This window comes from Natator depressus, chromosome 3, assembly GCF_965152275.1.
Source record: "Natator depressus isolate rNatDep1 chromosome 3, rNatDep2.hap1, whole genome shotgun sequence".
Classification (NCBI taxonomy): domain Eukaryota; kingdom Metazoa; phylum Chordata; order Testudines; family Cheloniidae; genus Natator; species Natator depressus.
The window spans coordinates 132288157-132304271 of NC_134236.1; the positions used below are offsets into that span (position 1 = coordinate 132288157).

The 16115-nt window shown below is 37.5% G+C and overlaps 1 protein-coding gene across 6 annotated transcripts in view; it reads right to left on the reverse strand.

Moving 5' to 3' along the window:
- The window catches only part of SIPA1L2 (signal induced proliferation associated 1 like 2), a 236318-nt gene that overhangs the window by 88447 nt on the left and 131756 nt on the right, over window positions 1-16115 (reverse strand). For 4 of the 6 annotated variants that reach the window (XM_074948841.1, XM_074948842.1, XM_074948845.1 and 1 more), the window contains 3 exons: window positions 8898-9001; window positions 5670-5747; window positions 1727-1884 (listed from right to left, as the gene is read on the reverse strand). In XM_074948841.1, the coding sequence (XP_074804942.1) occupies window positions 1727-1884; window positions 5670-5747; window positions 8898-9001 (340 nt within the window). The remainder of the gene's footprint in view (window positions 1-1726; window positions 1885-5669; window positions 5748-8897; window positions 9002-16115) is intronic. The other 2 variants (XM_074948846.1, XM_074948847.1) reach the window with 1 other exon arrangement.

Genomic DNA, 16115 nt, shown 5'->3' on the forward strand with positions numbered 1-16115 from the left:
AACTGAATGATTTTCAAAAGACTATAGATTTCCAGGAGATCCTCCACTGTCATGTTATTTGAAGTTGACAAAACGAACAACAAATGTAATGCAACTCATAACTGGATTAAAATTAATACACACACAATACCCATTCAAATCTGACAGCTCTACAATTTATTACTGGATTCCTGGCAAAGGCTTTAAAAAAGAAAGCTGTATTTCATGTGAAATTCATAAATACATGCGGGAGTGGTAGAAGATACTGTCTCTGAGTAACCAAGATGCCAACCTCTCATACAAAAGGCCTCTGGGTAATGTGCAGCTAGCACAACAGACAGAGCATCAACCAAACAGAGGTTTGAAGAACTTCTTCTTAAACTTGGCTTATATTTCTTACCTTTTCTCTGCACCTCTCTTTAAAAATAAATAAAAAATCAATACAACATGCAGTAGGAATATTACCCAGTTCCAGGTTACTTGCAGAGCAACATACTCTCAGACTTCTGGTTTATTCCCAACTTCTGCAACCCCTGCCCTAACTGTGGAACTAGAAGAAACAGATTGCCCTACAAACTATACACATTACCTCTTCTATCACAGTAAGAATACATATGTGCAGGACCCAGACCAATATTGACATTAACTTTATTTAAAATTTCTCAGAGCTAAAGGAATCAGTTTTAAAACAAAACTAAGAAGAGTAACCAGGTTGTCATTAGCCGATAAGACACTCAACTTTGAAAATACATAGAATGTAAAACTTAAGATATTTGACAGCAGTACATCATCAGCATTTCAAAAAGGTTCATTTAGTAGATCATGATCATTAGTGGTTTAGGTTCAGAGAGTTTTGGTTTTTTTTAATCTATTTCACAGAAATGCCTTAAAACGAAAGAATATCCAGTCTGACTGTTTCCAGTCCTCAGCCAGCTCAGAAGCTGAAAGAAAGAGAAAAGGACCAGTGCCAGGCACATGTCTATGATGGGAGTACTCACGGGTTTTTTTGTTTTTGTTTTTTGATGGGAGGGGGATTCCCTAGCCCAAGTGATGGAATTTTAAGACACTTGAAACTCTCATTTTAGAGTGTGACCGTGAGATATTTTGAAACAAAAAAGGTTTTCATTAATATGGAAGTCACAAGCAAAACTGACATTTATCTGAAAGGATCTCAAAAGTACCCTGCAAACTATATAAAGGGACCACTTAAACAAACCATGATTGAAATACTGTCAAGTTTGGGATCACATTCTGTAGATATTCGGCTAAATACATTGCCAGTAATTTATATTTGTATTAATAATCTTCTAAAATGACTTCGCTCTACCCTAAAAAGATAATAAAAAACTAAAATTATTTCCATTGCTATAGCTTCAAGTCTTATTTTTAAAACCCAACTGCCCTTTATATGCCCACAAATAAGCTAAACAAATATCTACACATTTTCAATTGTGCCTACAAAACTGTACCTACAATTACATATGGACACAACCAAAGCTCTCTAAACTGAAACCACTAATGATAATGACTTACTACATGAACCTTTCTGAAATGTTAACTGCTGTGTACTGCTGTCAAAGATCTTAAGTTTTACATTCTATGTGTCTTTAAAAATGAAACCCTAAAACAGAAGAGAAATGTAGAAAACACACAGACACAACTTCTTTGGGAAATACAAGATTGCTAGAAAAAGATGCTTTATTAGAATCAAAATAGCAAACATAAAAAATAATAAGTATCTACTCACCTATAGCATACATTTTCAGTGCAAGGATTATGCACTTTGACGATGACAAACACATGTTGAAAGTGAGAACGGATATTTTTTGGAGTAAAAGGAAGTGCTCCAGGCTCTTGGAAGACAATGGTAACAATATCATTTCCTATGTGCCTTTTTCTTAGAAGCTACATAAAAGAAATATGATTTTAAAAACAGTTAGTTAAGAAATAATACTTTTTCTTCACATTGGCAAAAACAATGGACAGTTTAATTTTAAAAAGGAAAGAGTCACTTCAGAAAGCGGAGACACTCTTATAAGGCAGTATTATCTATCTATGTGGAGCTGCATGAAACTGGGATGAATAGGAAAGAGGTCTGGGAAAAAAAACTGGGCTAACCTCATAAGTTTATCAGCCTTTCTTTCTGAGTGGATTCCTCTTTTCCTGTGCCAGCCAATTTTCATCTCCCCTATATTAGCATATTTGTGTAGTAATATGAAAGGTGCATAACGTCATCTGACATTTATCACTGTCTAACATTTGTACGTGGTCTGTCCTTTTCTACAGTAAAAGACCTGCGTTCATACCCAAAACACAAGATTGTTTATCTTTTCTCAGGAGACCTTTCCTTTCCCAAATTGTATTTAAACTGAATATTAGATTATGACCCTGAACATTTTTAAAAAAAATAGTTTCCTACTAAACTCTCAGCACAAATTCTAGCTATCTTCAGTTTAGCAATGCAGCAGTGGAAACTACGAATGTACCAGAGATTCAAATTTACTGATAAAAACCTTATTATAGTAAGTAATTCTTTGTTGTCAATTTATTTATGATAGGGATATATTTTATGATTAATTTTACAGGTAATATAATCTTTTTTGTTACAGGTAGAATATCTAATAGCCATGTAGTTGGAAAAATAGTGTCTAGTGAGGGAGAAGACCTCTTCTCAAAAATGATTTCGTTAGCCTTTTGTAGATACAAAATGAAATTATGGATATTATTGTAAGAGTTGTACATCTCTAACTTAATTTTTTTAAAGAGAACTTTCTTTTTAAAGAGCTGCTGATGCTGTTATGTAGATAGTGCTAGAACAGCACACGCTGTAGGGTACAGATGTATTATCGGCCAGAAGTCTGCAGAGCTTGCATTGTGGACTAGTGACTCAGATTCTTAAGGCTGCACTAACACTAAAGAGGCAAAATACAACTGAAAGAACTGTAAGAAAACAAATGTAATCAACATCTACATGCTATAGAGCAATGATAGGGTTATTTATCAAGTGTTTAGAATGAAATTATTTTGCTGTTTAGAATAATTACTTTTCTTGGTTAGTTATGTGACAAGCCAATATTGCAACTAACACATAAAATAGGCAAAGTTATCTTATTGTTTACGTATAAATGCCTGTTTATGACTTTCATTGTGCCTCTCAATATGTAGGGCCAGAATCATACAACATGAAATATAACAAGAATGGCTGGAAATGCAATTCTGAAGCACTAACAAAAATATGCTACTTCAAATGCACTAAAAACATCAGTAGCGATGTAAAGAAAAAAAGATTAACCAATGAGCACTTAGAAAGATTTGCCAAATGCTAATTTTTGTTCTAATAAATATAATTTCTTATTTATTAAATGGTAAAGCCACAATAAATGGCTGTTAAGGCAACTCTAAGATGTACATTTACTGCACACAGATTATTTTTGAAATGCATAATAAAGTATTTGATATTGTGTTAGATTTAATCTCAGAAAATAACTTAATTTTATTGGTGAACAGTGTATTTAGATTGACACAGTAAAGCATAAGTTCACAGTTAGAGGTTATCACTGCCTTACAGCTTGAAACCTACATAGCAGCTGAATTTGTGTCAGACCTCCCAATTAATAGATATAGCACGGATATCAATTCATTAGTGTACATATTATTAGTGATCTGTAGTTGGTTCTAGCCAATTATTCTTCCTTGTTAAGTTAGAGTTCATGCCTATTTCTATACCTGCCCACAGGGGTATTTAAATTGAAGTTGAGGAAGCAAAACTTACGTAAGACTGAATTTAGTATATTTTGTCTCCACACTTTTTTTGCTTTTTAAATGTCATAAAATGCCTTTTGGGAGGTGCTGTTTAAACTGCCAATAATCATAGGATACATAGGCAAGAATGGGACACACATCTGCTGAGAGAGAAGTCTACGAAGTTTTTGAAACCTAGAACCACTGTATTAGCATCAGAGTCTTTACAGTGAAACGGGTTCTTGAGTTCTATCAATAAACTGATTGACATTTTTAGGTACTTAAACCTTTAGAAAGCTTAGAAATATTAACATGAATCTAAAAGGTGGTCAGCATTCTTAAAACCTTACCAAGTTTGTTGAGATCTGAGTGACTTCCTTGAAATTTTTAAATAAAACCAATATAACTCTACCATTATAAATGGCTACCATGCACAAGTGATCAGTGAAGTTCAACACAAGGTGAGTGAAGGCAAAACACAGTGATGTATCTGTATACAGGGAATCAGAATGCAAAGAACTTGAAAGGGGAGAGAAGGAAATTGGGCGTGAACTGGAACATGGAGGGAAGAGCTTTAGTAGGATCAGCAAACAGGAGAAGGAGTAATTATTGAATGGAGAAAAAGGAGGGGATAACACTTCCTTGGAAAGCATAAGTAAGGATAGTGGGCTGAAAATGAGAGAGGAATTGAAGGAAGCCAGGCTAAGTTAAAATGTTTGTCCCATGCCCTTTTCCAGTTTGTCCCTTTTAACCTATTCTCTTTCCAACTTTCACCTCCTAGCCATTTTTGAGCCCTCAGTTTCCTCTTCCTCTCCCATTTCCAGGTCTGCTCAGTTTATTCAATCTGCCTTTCTAACATATTATGAAGATTCTCATGCCAAATGCTGGAGCACACTGGGGATTATCAGTAGGGTACACAGGCCACGCAGGGTTACTTACAGGAAGAAGACACCAGACACTCTCTGAGATCACTCTAGTATCAGGCTAAATTGTTATGGTAAAATGTGAAAATGAACTTAATACAATATGATGGGCAGTCAACAGGAAACCAGTGAAGAAGTTTTATAGAAGACTTGAGACACATAAAAGGGAGTCCAGTAAGGAGAATATGTTAGAAAAGCAGAAGCTGTTAGATTAAAAAGTAGTTACACAAAGATATTAGTTACTGTATTGAATATGATATCTTAACCATAATACTTAACTCTAATTTTCTGATGTATACATAAATCTGGAGGGAAAATATGGGCTATCATGTTAAAATGTAGCACACCTTCTGGCTATGTAGAGCCATACATAACCTACCCATTTCTGGGGAATTTCAACCACCTGTTGCAACTGAGAACCAAGACGTTTTTGTGATAGAATGAAAGATATTCTTCATTCAATTCAATCATGAAAAGTGAAGAGATATCACAAATAAAGAAACCTTCCAACTTATTTTAGTACATTTCTAAAATAAGTAAAGGGGCTTCAAAAAAGCTTGAATTTCAGTATGTGTTACTGTTCAATACAATAAAAACAAACGCCAAACAACATTTCAATCAGACCTGGTTAAACTGAGTTAGGTACATCCATGTGTCTGGTTCTCTCAAAAAGTTTAGCAGTAACTAATTTTATGTAGCAATAAAATGACTTGTTAATCTGACTTCTAGCTTCCATTAATCCAGATAAAAATGAATGTTATGAATTGATTTGGATTAATCAGGTCTGACTATGTACAGAAGCAGACTCAAAATGTGAGAAGGAGAAACTTGCAAGGGAATGAACTGGAAAGGTACTTTGTAAGGGGAAAGTTTAAAGGAGAAAGCCTTGAACTATGATTTGAAGGAGAGGCTAATAATAGGAGAAGGAACTGGGGCCACACCATGGCTGGTCGTCCTCTCTGTCCTAGGGAAGGAGCAGCTGAATTGAGGGTCCACAGCCTATGTTGCAGCCAAAGTGAAAATTACCTTGCTCTTTGGATCTCCTGCTGGCTCTAAAACTAGAGGGATGTCCTGATCAGTGACCAAGCAGGGCGTAGTTAAGTCCTGGAAGAAGCAACAGACAATTCTGGTGTGGCCTATTTTTGGCTCACCGGTATTTGGAAAGTAACAAAAGCTCAGAGCTTGCTCATAAGAGGTCTTGTTTCTAAATGTTGAAGAATGACTTGACACCTTGGCAAGTGACCATAGAAAGTGGGATATGATATTGAGAGGGTAGAGTCATTTCAGAGCCAGGATACACTCCTTATGTGGCGCAACAAGCTATTGATTTGGGGTCCTCGGTTGCCTTCAGTATCTATAAAGGAAAGTTGCCGTGCTCTCTCGACTCCCCCCTACTTGGGTACATGGATACAGAGAGCCAAGTCCTGCTGAGAAAGCAGTGTTTATAGACCACAGGGCTTATAAGCCTCTGTCCTGGGGGCATGAGTAACTGCACCTGTGGTCTTGAGCCTTCCAGGCTTATTTTTCTAATCAGATTTCTTCCTAACTTGTGAGAGACACCACTGTAGATACATTGCACATTTCAATACATATTTCGGTAACTAAACAGCAATAGTGATAAATTAAACATTTATTAATGATCCCTTTTACACATTAAGGCTGGCTAAATGCTTGGTATTTTAGTGTGCTATCACACCTAAGGAAGGTGTCCATGCTGTGCAAACATTGCTGGGTTCCAGCATCTAAAAAAAATAATGCGATGAGCCTTCAGGTATGCATACTGTTGGAACTTGTGAAACTGCCATATTATTTTGACCTCAAGAAAGCCATGGATCACAATACAATATTGCTGCTAAGTACTGAGACTATCAGAAGTACAAAGACTGATGGGTGCTTGCTAAAACACTGTGCAAGGGAGTGTTCGTTGCTGGGGAAAATAATAGAATTAACACTGGAATATTTTGGAAGTAGATCCACAACAGGCATCTATCTAGAAAGGAAGAGACAGAAGGGAGTGTCAGGGAAAAGGATGAAGAGAAGGCAAAAGAAGAAATGATAGGATAGCAGCAGGGGTGGCTGAACAACGCAGCAGTGGAGCTGACAAACAGCAAACAACCATGAAAATTACTGGATCAAGGTAAAAGGGTTCCCTATGCTCACAATTGAGGGCAGCTCAAGACAGACAATGACCAAAATAATAATAAAATAAACTTCAAGTAAGGCCATATTTACTGTCAGCACCTGTGATCAGCAATGAAAATATTCATTTTAAAAATCAAGCTCATTCAGCATATTATATCTTATTGCACTGCAACCATTCGTATTCATATAAGTCTTTAAGCCATTCACATAAAGATCAATATTCAGAAATATTCTACGATTCCAACATATTTTGCATCTGTGTTTAACTAAGGAGAAAGAGGTCTTTGCAGACAAATATACAAAATTAGCTGATAACCTGAACCTTGGCAATATATCTTTGAAACACTATCTTTCATACAAATTCATCACTTTGATCTCCAGTTTGTTTTAAATATATACAGTATCTCAAGAAAACTTAATGTGATTTTTAAATTAAGCATAAAGCCATGTATATTTGCAAATATGGTAAAATTTAATATAAAAGAGTTTAATCTGACAGTGAACCAAGTAAGACTGGCCTCTGGGCAAAGTGACTCTTATGCAATGTATTCACTAAATGACTACATCACAATAAGAGATGGGCCAAAATTGTCAAGAGAAGTGTGGGTGTTGCCAAACACTGGAGATAGTAAGTCAAAACAACAGATTATCTGTTAGCACTGAATTATGAGATCACTCAACTATTTAGCCATCTGAAAGTAGTGTAGATTTTGAGATTGGCTGATTCTATGATCTAAGATTGGTCTAGAAATTGGTGCTACTATAATGGTAGGAAATATTTTTGCATATTATGAAGACTTTCCACCTATTTTCAAGTTTCCAGATCAGACCTAAAGCAGACGCGGGAAAGGAGTGGAAGAAACAGATATGAGAGACTATAACTTTGGAAAATTCTAACAATTCATTATCTTTGCCAAGTTTATCAGCAGCATAGAGGACTGACTACTGAAATTTAATAAACAAAATGTGTCCCATTTCAGTTTTCACAGTTAATTCTGCGACAAGAATTTGTACTTTGTAAGTTTCGTCTATTGGTTGATGCCTTGACACATCCCCCATCCCTCCCACAATAGCTGATGGCAGGGCAAAATGTGAAAGATGAAGATTCTATTAATATATGTAGCTAAAATAACAGTCTGTGATCTAAGAAATAATCAGGAACCACAAAGTTTTCCAGTAATTTTTCTACATTCCTCCAAAAGAAAAAAGGACAAAATCTTTGTAGCAGGGGAGCCCCAAATCATCACTGGAAAAATGATTAGATCTTGCATGGCAACTGAGAGGATATTGCAATTAAATACTTTTTTGTTTTACTTCTATAGAGATAGAAGTATGCAGAATATGTAAGAGAAGTTATATCTTCAACAGTAATCTGATCTGTGAATAGCTCTACTCTTTATTATTCTTAAGTGTTATTGTTTTGATATACTATACCAAATGTGCTTTTCAACTTATTCATAAAAAATATTTATTCTTAATGATTTCAGTATCTAGTACAGGCAAAGACAGACATAACCTTATTCAAGATTCCACACACTTTGGATGCTGTGTTGTTTTTTTAGCCATCCTTAATGCTCTAAGAGTTTCTGAGCTGTAATATGAACAATGAGCATTTTCAAGACATAAAATAAATTTGTTGAACAGCTTTCTGTCTCTACAAGCAGATGCCTTATAGGTTTTGGTGAGGCATTTATTGTTAAAATAGTACAGTAAGAGAAGGTTTGAAGACTGAAATGAAAAATAAAGATTACTTAAGATCATTTAAAAACCTTATTTCATTATTACATATTTTAACCACATGATGGATTTTAGTCCAGTTTTAAGTTTTAGAAAAATGTTTCAATCTCCACAGATGTCAATACTATTTAATACTGGCATGCAATGGAAGAGTCAGGATAAGTTCCTGAATCATGCAGATAAATTAAAATAACATCTCTGAGTATTTAATGCTTTAATAAGATTTGTGTAAACACGATTCCAAATGTTCACAACTTGCATAAACTATTAATTTTTGTACAGCAGAAATATAATTTTAAGCAAAAACAAAAACTTTTTTCACCCCTAAATTTAACTCCACATATTACTATAAAAATGTGAGTTAAGAAAACATACCTGTTGCCTATTACTGGGCATGTATGGCAGCATAGTTGATACATGAAACATTAATTCATAATCTTTATAGGTGGTATAGAGGGAATGAGTTCCTGTTGAATCAGCTGAAAATAAATTTCATTATAAATAGAGGGTCAGTAAAACAGAACTTTCACACTGCTTTTAAGACACCACTCGTTACATATTATGGCTAAAATTTCCTATTTAGATTCCTAATTGTAGGCTAAATGGATTTCAATGGTGCTATGACAGTTTTCACCACCTGAAGATCTGCCCCTAAATCCATATTAAGGCATAAATAGGGCTCGGGGGTCTTGCCAGAAGCTGTCCACATTGAGCTCCTTGCAAGATTGGGGTTTGAGTGACCTAATTTTGAAGACAGTGGCCACTGCAGGTTCTCCCTGTCTTTTGAAAAATCAAGCCACATATTTAGTTACCTAAATATGAAATTAGCTAACTTCCAGCAACAAGTTCAAAATGTATTCCTATTTTTTTGAAAACATGGTCAAACATTTCATTTTTCAACACACAAACCATGGCCCACGCAGTACTTTCCCCTAAATAACAACAACAATCATAGATTGTACTTACAAATACTTCACAATTTTAAATTTATAGAACAAACTCCTTAACTGGCACTTGGCTATGCCATACATTAATCTACAGAAAATATTGACAGCATTTTTCTATCTATCATACTTGACAAATGCTGCAATTGAGACTTTAAAAACAAAACTACATTCTATTTCATGGTACATTATGAAAACTCACAATTATAACTACAGTATATACTCGTTCATTCGCCCATTCATTTGTAAGCCGACCCCTCCCCCCCCAAGGATGGATAAGTAAAAAATAGTAAAAACTGTATGACTCTTTCATAAGCCAACCCTATATTTCAGGGGTTGGCAAACTTTGGCTCCCAGCCCATCAGGGTAAGCTGCTGGCGGGTCGGGACCTTTTGTTTACCTGGAGCATTCACAAGCACGGAGCCCCTCAGCTCCCAGTGGCCGCGGTTTGCCGTTCCCAGCCAAGTGGCGCCACTTCCTGCAGCTCCCATTGGCTGGGAATGGCAAACCACAGCCACTGCGAGCTGAGGGGCTCTGTGCTTGCAGATGCCCCAAGTAAACAAAAATGTCCTGACCCACCAGCAGCTTACCCTGAAGGGCTGGGAGCCAAAGTTTGCCAACCCCTGCTATATTTTAAAAGCTGGCGTCACAAGAAACACTCAAAAGTTTTGCTAGAATTATTTCAATGTAATAACAAAAAACCTGTTATTATAACTGAACAAATATGTATTCACTTTCAAAATTACAGTCAATATTTAAAAATCAGTAAATGGATATTTAAAACAAGTAACTTAGAACAATATGAGACTTTAAAAAGTCTTAAAATCCTTCAAAGTCTGAATCAGTCTCTGATTCACCGAACAGTTCATTAAACTCTGCTTCAGTCACAGCTGCACCTGCATTGTCATCGTAAATGTCAGCAGCGTCATCTTCAGACTCAGATTCCTTCTCATCATCAGCCTCTGTTGTGTCACCATCAAATATGGCATCATCTTCTGACCCACCAAGTGCATTGCTGATACAGCATTTCCTAAATGATTTTTCTATCATTTCCAAGGGAATGGACACCCACGCACCCTTTATCCACTGGGCGGCCAGACTAATATCAGGCTTCATAAGATTCCCACCTTTTGTCAACTTCTCCATGCCTGAGCACATCCATTCAGACCACATTTTGTGTAGCCTCTCTTTAAAGGGTTTGTTCAGGCAGACATCAAGTGGTTGTAGAACTGAAGTTAAGCCTCCAGGTATTACAGCCAAAGTAGTTTTCATATTTTTGGCCACATTTTTCACTTCATCTGTCTTGTGTGCCCTAAACATGTCCCAAACGAGCATAGCAGTTTCTTGAAAAGCGCTTCTGGTCTCTTGTTCCACATTTTTTCCAGCCATTCAATAGTCCCACTTTCATCCATCCATCCCTTTTTGTGTGCACGTACGATGACACCAGCAGGAAATTTCATATTTTTAGGCAAGGTTTTTCTTTTAAAAACAACAGGAGGGAGCTTTGATCCATTTGCCAAACACGATAAAACCACCGTAAAATGGATTTTTTCCCATGGCCAGTTGTTTTAATTAAAACTGTTTTCTGTTCTGTTGCTTCGGAGATCGAATGTCATCGGTGTTTCATTCATATTTCCTATTTGTGACAGTTCAAATGCATATTCCTTTTGATATTTTATAATAAACCTTTGGAAAGGTTCGATTCTTTTCTTCCAGATCTCTCAGCAGCTTTTGCGCTATCTTTGTTCGCTGACGAAGACAGAGACTATGACTGTTCATGAAGCGAGTACACCAACCCGCTGATGCGACAAACATTGATGGCTTTACTGACTTGTATTTGTTATCTTTTGACATTTGCAGAGCATTCAGACAAATTCCAGTTCTAGTGACAATGTACCCATTTTGTCAACACTCAACAACCCAATTATTGAGATCTTTCTCCAGCTCAGGAAATGAAGCGTACCACATTGGACATTTTTTGTTGTTTCTTGGCATATCTTTTAGTGTTTTATTTTTTCACCATTCTCTTACTTGCTTCTCATTGATACAGAATTCACGAACAGTGGCATAATTATTGTTTGCTTCTGCATATTCAACAACTTTAAGTTTGAACACTGCGTGATAAGCAGACCTTTTTCTTTTGATTTCACCGTTCATTTTAAATACTAGTATGAAAATAGATTATTATTGTAGTCATAGATTTTGTAGGACTTTATATAGGAATGTCACCTGCTTTATCACTGTCAAATTATTATTGTTCTTTATTTCAAAGCAGCCCTGTAAATTGGCATGTCTGTGGGGATAACAGGCTATTTCAATTTTATTAGAGATTCCATTGATTCTGCACATTATATTTTCATATTGGCTCGAGACTTATGAGGTCCATTGGTAGAAATACATGAAGAGATCAAATTACACAGTAGTGGACTGACACCAGTGTTATAGTACTATCGTTCATTGTATTTTTTTGATTGGCTTGTAAGGCATAGCATTTTGTGAAATGCATGGGTCAAATGTCATGCAGATCTGCAGCACTGCTCTTTTAGTATTCCTTCCAAGCCAATCTAGTCCACTAACCAAAGCCTTTGCAACTTTAAAAGGCTGCAGTATTGACATCAATAAATGGGTCAGCAAACTTTGGCTCCCGGCCTCCCAGGGTAAGCCACTGGCAGGCTGGGACGTTTTGTTTACCTGGAGCGTCTGCAGGCATGGAGCCCCTCAGCTCCCCGTGGCTACAGTTCGCTGTTCCCACAGGGAACTGAGGGGCTCCATGCCTGCAGACGCTCCAGGTAAACAAAACGACAACGTATTAGATATTCAATTAAATGATTTCATAGAGTTTAAAATCAAATTTTGGTGTAGACCAGTTTATAAGCCAACGCCCACTCTTTGATGCGTCACTTTTTTACCAAAAATATTTGGCTTATGAACGAGTATATATGGTAAGTTACAGATGTAAAATGAACCAAAGTACAGTTTGAGATTGAAGATCATGGCTTTCAATTTGCAACATTTTGTAATACATCTTGGGTCTCAGAATCATTATTGTAGTAGCAAATTAACCAATTGTATCCCTCTTCTCTAACTTTACCTTACAATGAGAGAGACAAGGCGGCTGAGGTAATATCTCTATTGGACCAACTTCTGTTGGTGAGAGACCAGCTTTTGAGAGCCACAAAGCTCTTCTTCAGGTCTGGGAAAGCATCAGAGCAATACAACTAAATACAAGATGGAACAGATTCTTCAGCATAAGTATTTAACACGTTACAAGAAACCATTCAAAATGAACTGGGCAATTAACATCTCTGCACTCATAGGAAAAAGGACAGTTAGTGGGTTACAGAATACATAAAATAAGTATTTCTTGAGTGCATGATTTTTGATGTCTAGCAGAGTTATGAATTTAAGCTCCCAGGCTTGTCTTTTGAAGGTGTGGTGCAGGTCATCTTTGAGGATGAGGACATAAGTCAGATATGGAGTGCTCGTTTTATGAAAAACATTGCCCATAGGTGACAGGGTGTAACTGTCTAATTTTTCTGTGAGAGTTCATTTGAGAGTATAGTGATTGTCCGATTTCTCCCACAAATTTGCTGTTGAGGTATTTGGTGCGCTGGATAAGGTACTCCACGTGTTGTGACAGACAAGTGTAGGGACCAGGGATCTTGAAAGGTGTATTGTGGGAGGTGTTGATCATCACAGCAATGGAGATATGTCTGCACATTTTGCATCTGTTCTGCAGGGTCTGGTGCCACTTTGAGTTGGTGTGTCCTGGTTGGCAGGAAGCTTGTTTCTGATGATGAGCTTGGAGAGTTGTTTGAAGGCCAAAAGAGGGGCTTGGGGAAAAGATTCCTTTCAGGATGTGGTCCCCCATCAAGTATAGGTTGTAATTGTTTGATACCACCCCATGTGGGTTCCAGTGTGGAATGGGAGGTGTCAAATAGGAGCGTGCTGTCAGTATTTTTTGTTTGTTTTTCTGTATTGAAGCAGGTTCTCTCAGAGAATTAGGATGGCCTGTTCCATAATGCAATCTACTTCGCTGGTGGAGTGTATTTGTTCAGTGCAAACTGTTTAAACCGTTTTAAGGTACGTATCCCAGACTCTCTCTTTGGAGTATATTCCGTGGTATCTGAATGCCTGGCTGGTGGGTCACAGATTTCTTCATGCATCTGGTGTGGTTGCTGGATCTGTGGAGCTAAGTGTGGTGATCTATGGGTGTGTCTACATCATTATGTTCACCTCTTTTATAAGACTATGATAAATTTTGTACAAAAGTATGCCTTGGTGAGGTGACATTTGAAAACTCACAACGTGCTCATAATTGTCCTGGTAAAATGTGTGTATCAACATTGTATGTAAAGTTATAAGTTTCTATGTATAACATTGCTGTATCATGTTCCAGAATTAGAAAGGCAGGCCCAAACCCCATTCTTCAGAGACAAAGACACACTGGCACCGTTACAAGAGAATTGGACTTGACATAACCCACAGCCATCTTGTGCACTTAGCCACCATAAGCTGGAAGTGAGGACACCATGTAGCAAGAAAGAATCTGGCCTTGGCTTGGCAGACAGAACAAAAACAATAGCTGCAGCGTTACTAACAAGGATAGATACAGTGAAATAACAGATTCATGAAAATGAAAGGGAGTGTGGATAGGTGACCTTGGTCTGGGCACCTGTGTCTTTAAATTTCTTGCTGAAGTTACTTTGCTGGAAAGTAGAATAATGAATTATTATTTGCTGTTTCTAGGGAAACTGTTAGCCTTTTAGGGGCCATTATGAGTTACATGCTTTGTTTGAAGAAACCTATAAAGAGTTTAGTGAGAGCACACTTTGGAGAAGTTTAGATTTTTTTTTTTTTTTTTTTTTTATGAGCAAGCAGACACAGACATCAATCTTCCCAGCAGCTAGGAGGAAGGCTGGGCACTGGAGAACTGCTGCTGCCACTTGACACCACCTCTGACTCTGGGTAACTATATCTATTTGGGGTGATCTAGACTATTGCTATTTTTGATGTGTGCTTTGTATTCAATAAAAACAAGGATTTCTGCATGGAAGCATTCGTGTGTACCAATTATTTATCAGAAAGAAGTGCTGCTGTGTCCCCCACTGATTTATTTAAGGCGTGAACAAGAAATTTGCATTTCATCACAAGGACTGGTCAAACATGTCCATGAGAAACTGTTTGTCACCATGACTCAGCAAAGATGTTTCTAGCACAAGAAATTGAACTATAAAAAGAGGGGAGAAAAAGTGCTTGACCTCACTCTCCTCCTCCATCTCTGCTCATGACATCAACGACCCTCAAAGAACTGAAGTTGGGCACGGGAATGGGGTGGAGGGAGTCCTGGCTGGGAGGTTTTTCAGCCAGTACTAACGGCTGTAAGCTAACGGAGAGAAATCTTTCTGGTTTTAAGTTCACTTAGCTTGTTACGTTAGGCATTTAGCTTGCAATTTATCTTTTATTTCTTTTGTAATCAATCTGACCTTTATGCCTCATTACTTGTAGTCACTTAAAATCTCTCTTTTCTTTCTGTAGTCAATAAACTTGTTTCACTGTTTTATTTAATAAGTGTGTGGGGAAACGCCATTTGGGATAATAAAGTTGATGTATATCATTTTCCATTGATGAGATGACAGACTTTATATGAGCTTGCATTGTTCAAAAAGGTGCTGGGCAATGCAACACACACATTTCTGTGGGGAAGTCTGGGACTAGAGAATCTGCTGGTGTTCTTCTGCAGTGCAATTCATGAGTGGCTAACTAGTAGGACTCAATACTGTGCAGCTGGAAGCAAGTTACGGGCTGGAAGCTGTGTGTTAACTGGCCAGGAGTGGCTGTACACCAGTAAAGCAGTGTAAAAGGTATCCCAGGTTGGAGAACTGACGGGAGACCGCTATTCAGCAGTCCAGATTGTACTCTGGGAAATGTCACAATGGGTTTCTTGCACATAGTGGACTGTAGGATTTCATTGTGGAAGCTGATAGTGGTGTTCAGGAAATTGATGCTGGTATAGGAGTGTTCTAGAATGAGTTTGATGGATGGATGGTGGTTGTTGACATTGTGGTGGAAATCTGAGGGAGTTTAGGTCATCTGTCCATAAAATGAAAAACAACATGCCTCAGGTAGATCAGTTCTGTATTGCATTTTTCCAGAAAGTTCTTCCTCAAAGTGGACCAGGAAGACATTGGCATATTGGGGAGCCATCCTAGTAATCACAACTGTTCCCAAGGTTTGGACAGTATTTGTTGTTGAATTTAACGCTATTATGGATACAGATGAAATGGATGAGTTTGGCGATGCATTTGGGATGCATATCTGAGCATCCATTGTCTTGTAGATAATTGAGGTAGGCAGTGATTCCATCATGGTGAGGGATGTTGGTGCATTGAGAAGTGATATCCACGGTAGCAAAGATGGTGTTCTGAGGGAGTTTGTTGATGTTGCAGAGTTTCTGGAGGAAGTCGGTTGCATCCTGGAGGAAATTTCCCCCTTGTTCAGTGAGTGGTTTGAGGATGGTTTTTTGGAGTTCTGATACTCCTTCAGTAAGAGTCCCTGGCCAAATATGATGGGTCTGCCTGGGTTCCCTTGTCTGTGTATCTTGGGAAGCATATAGAAGGTCCTTGCAGGGTATGTGGGGGATGAGGAA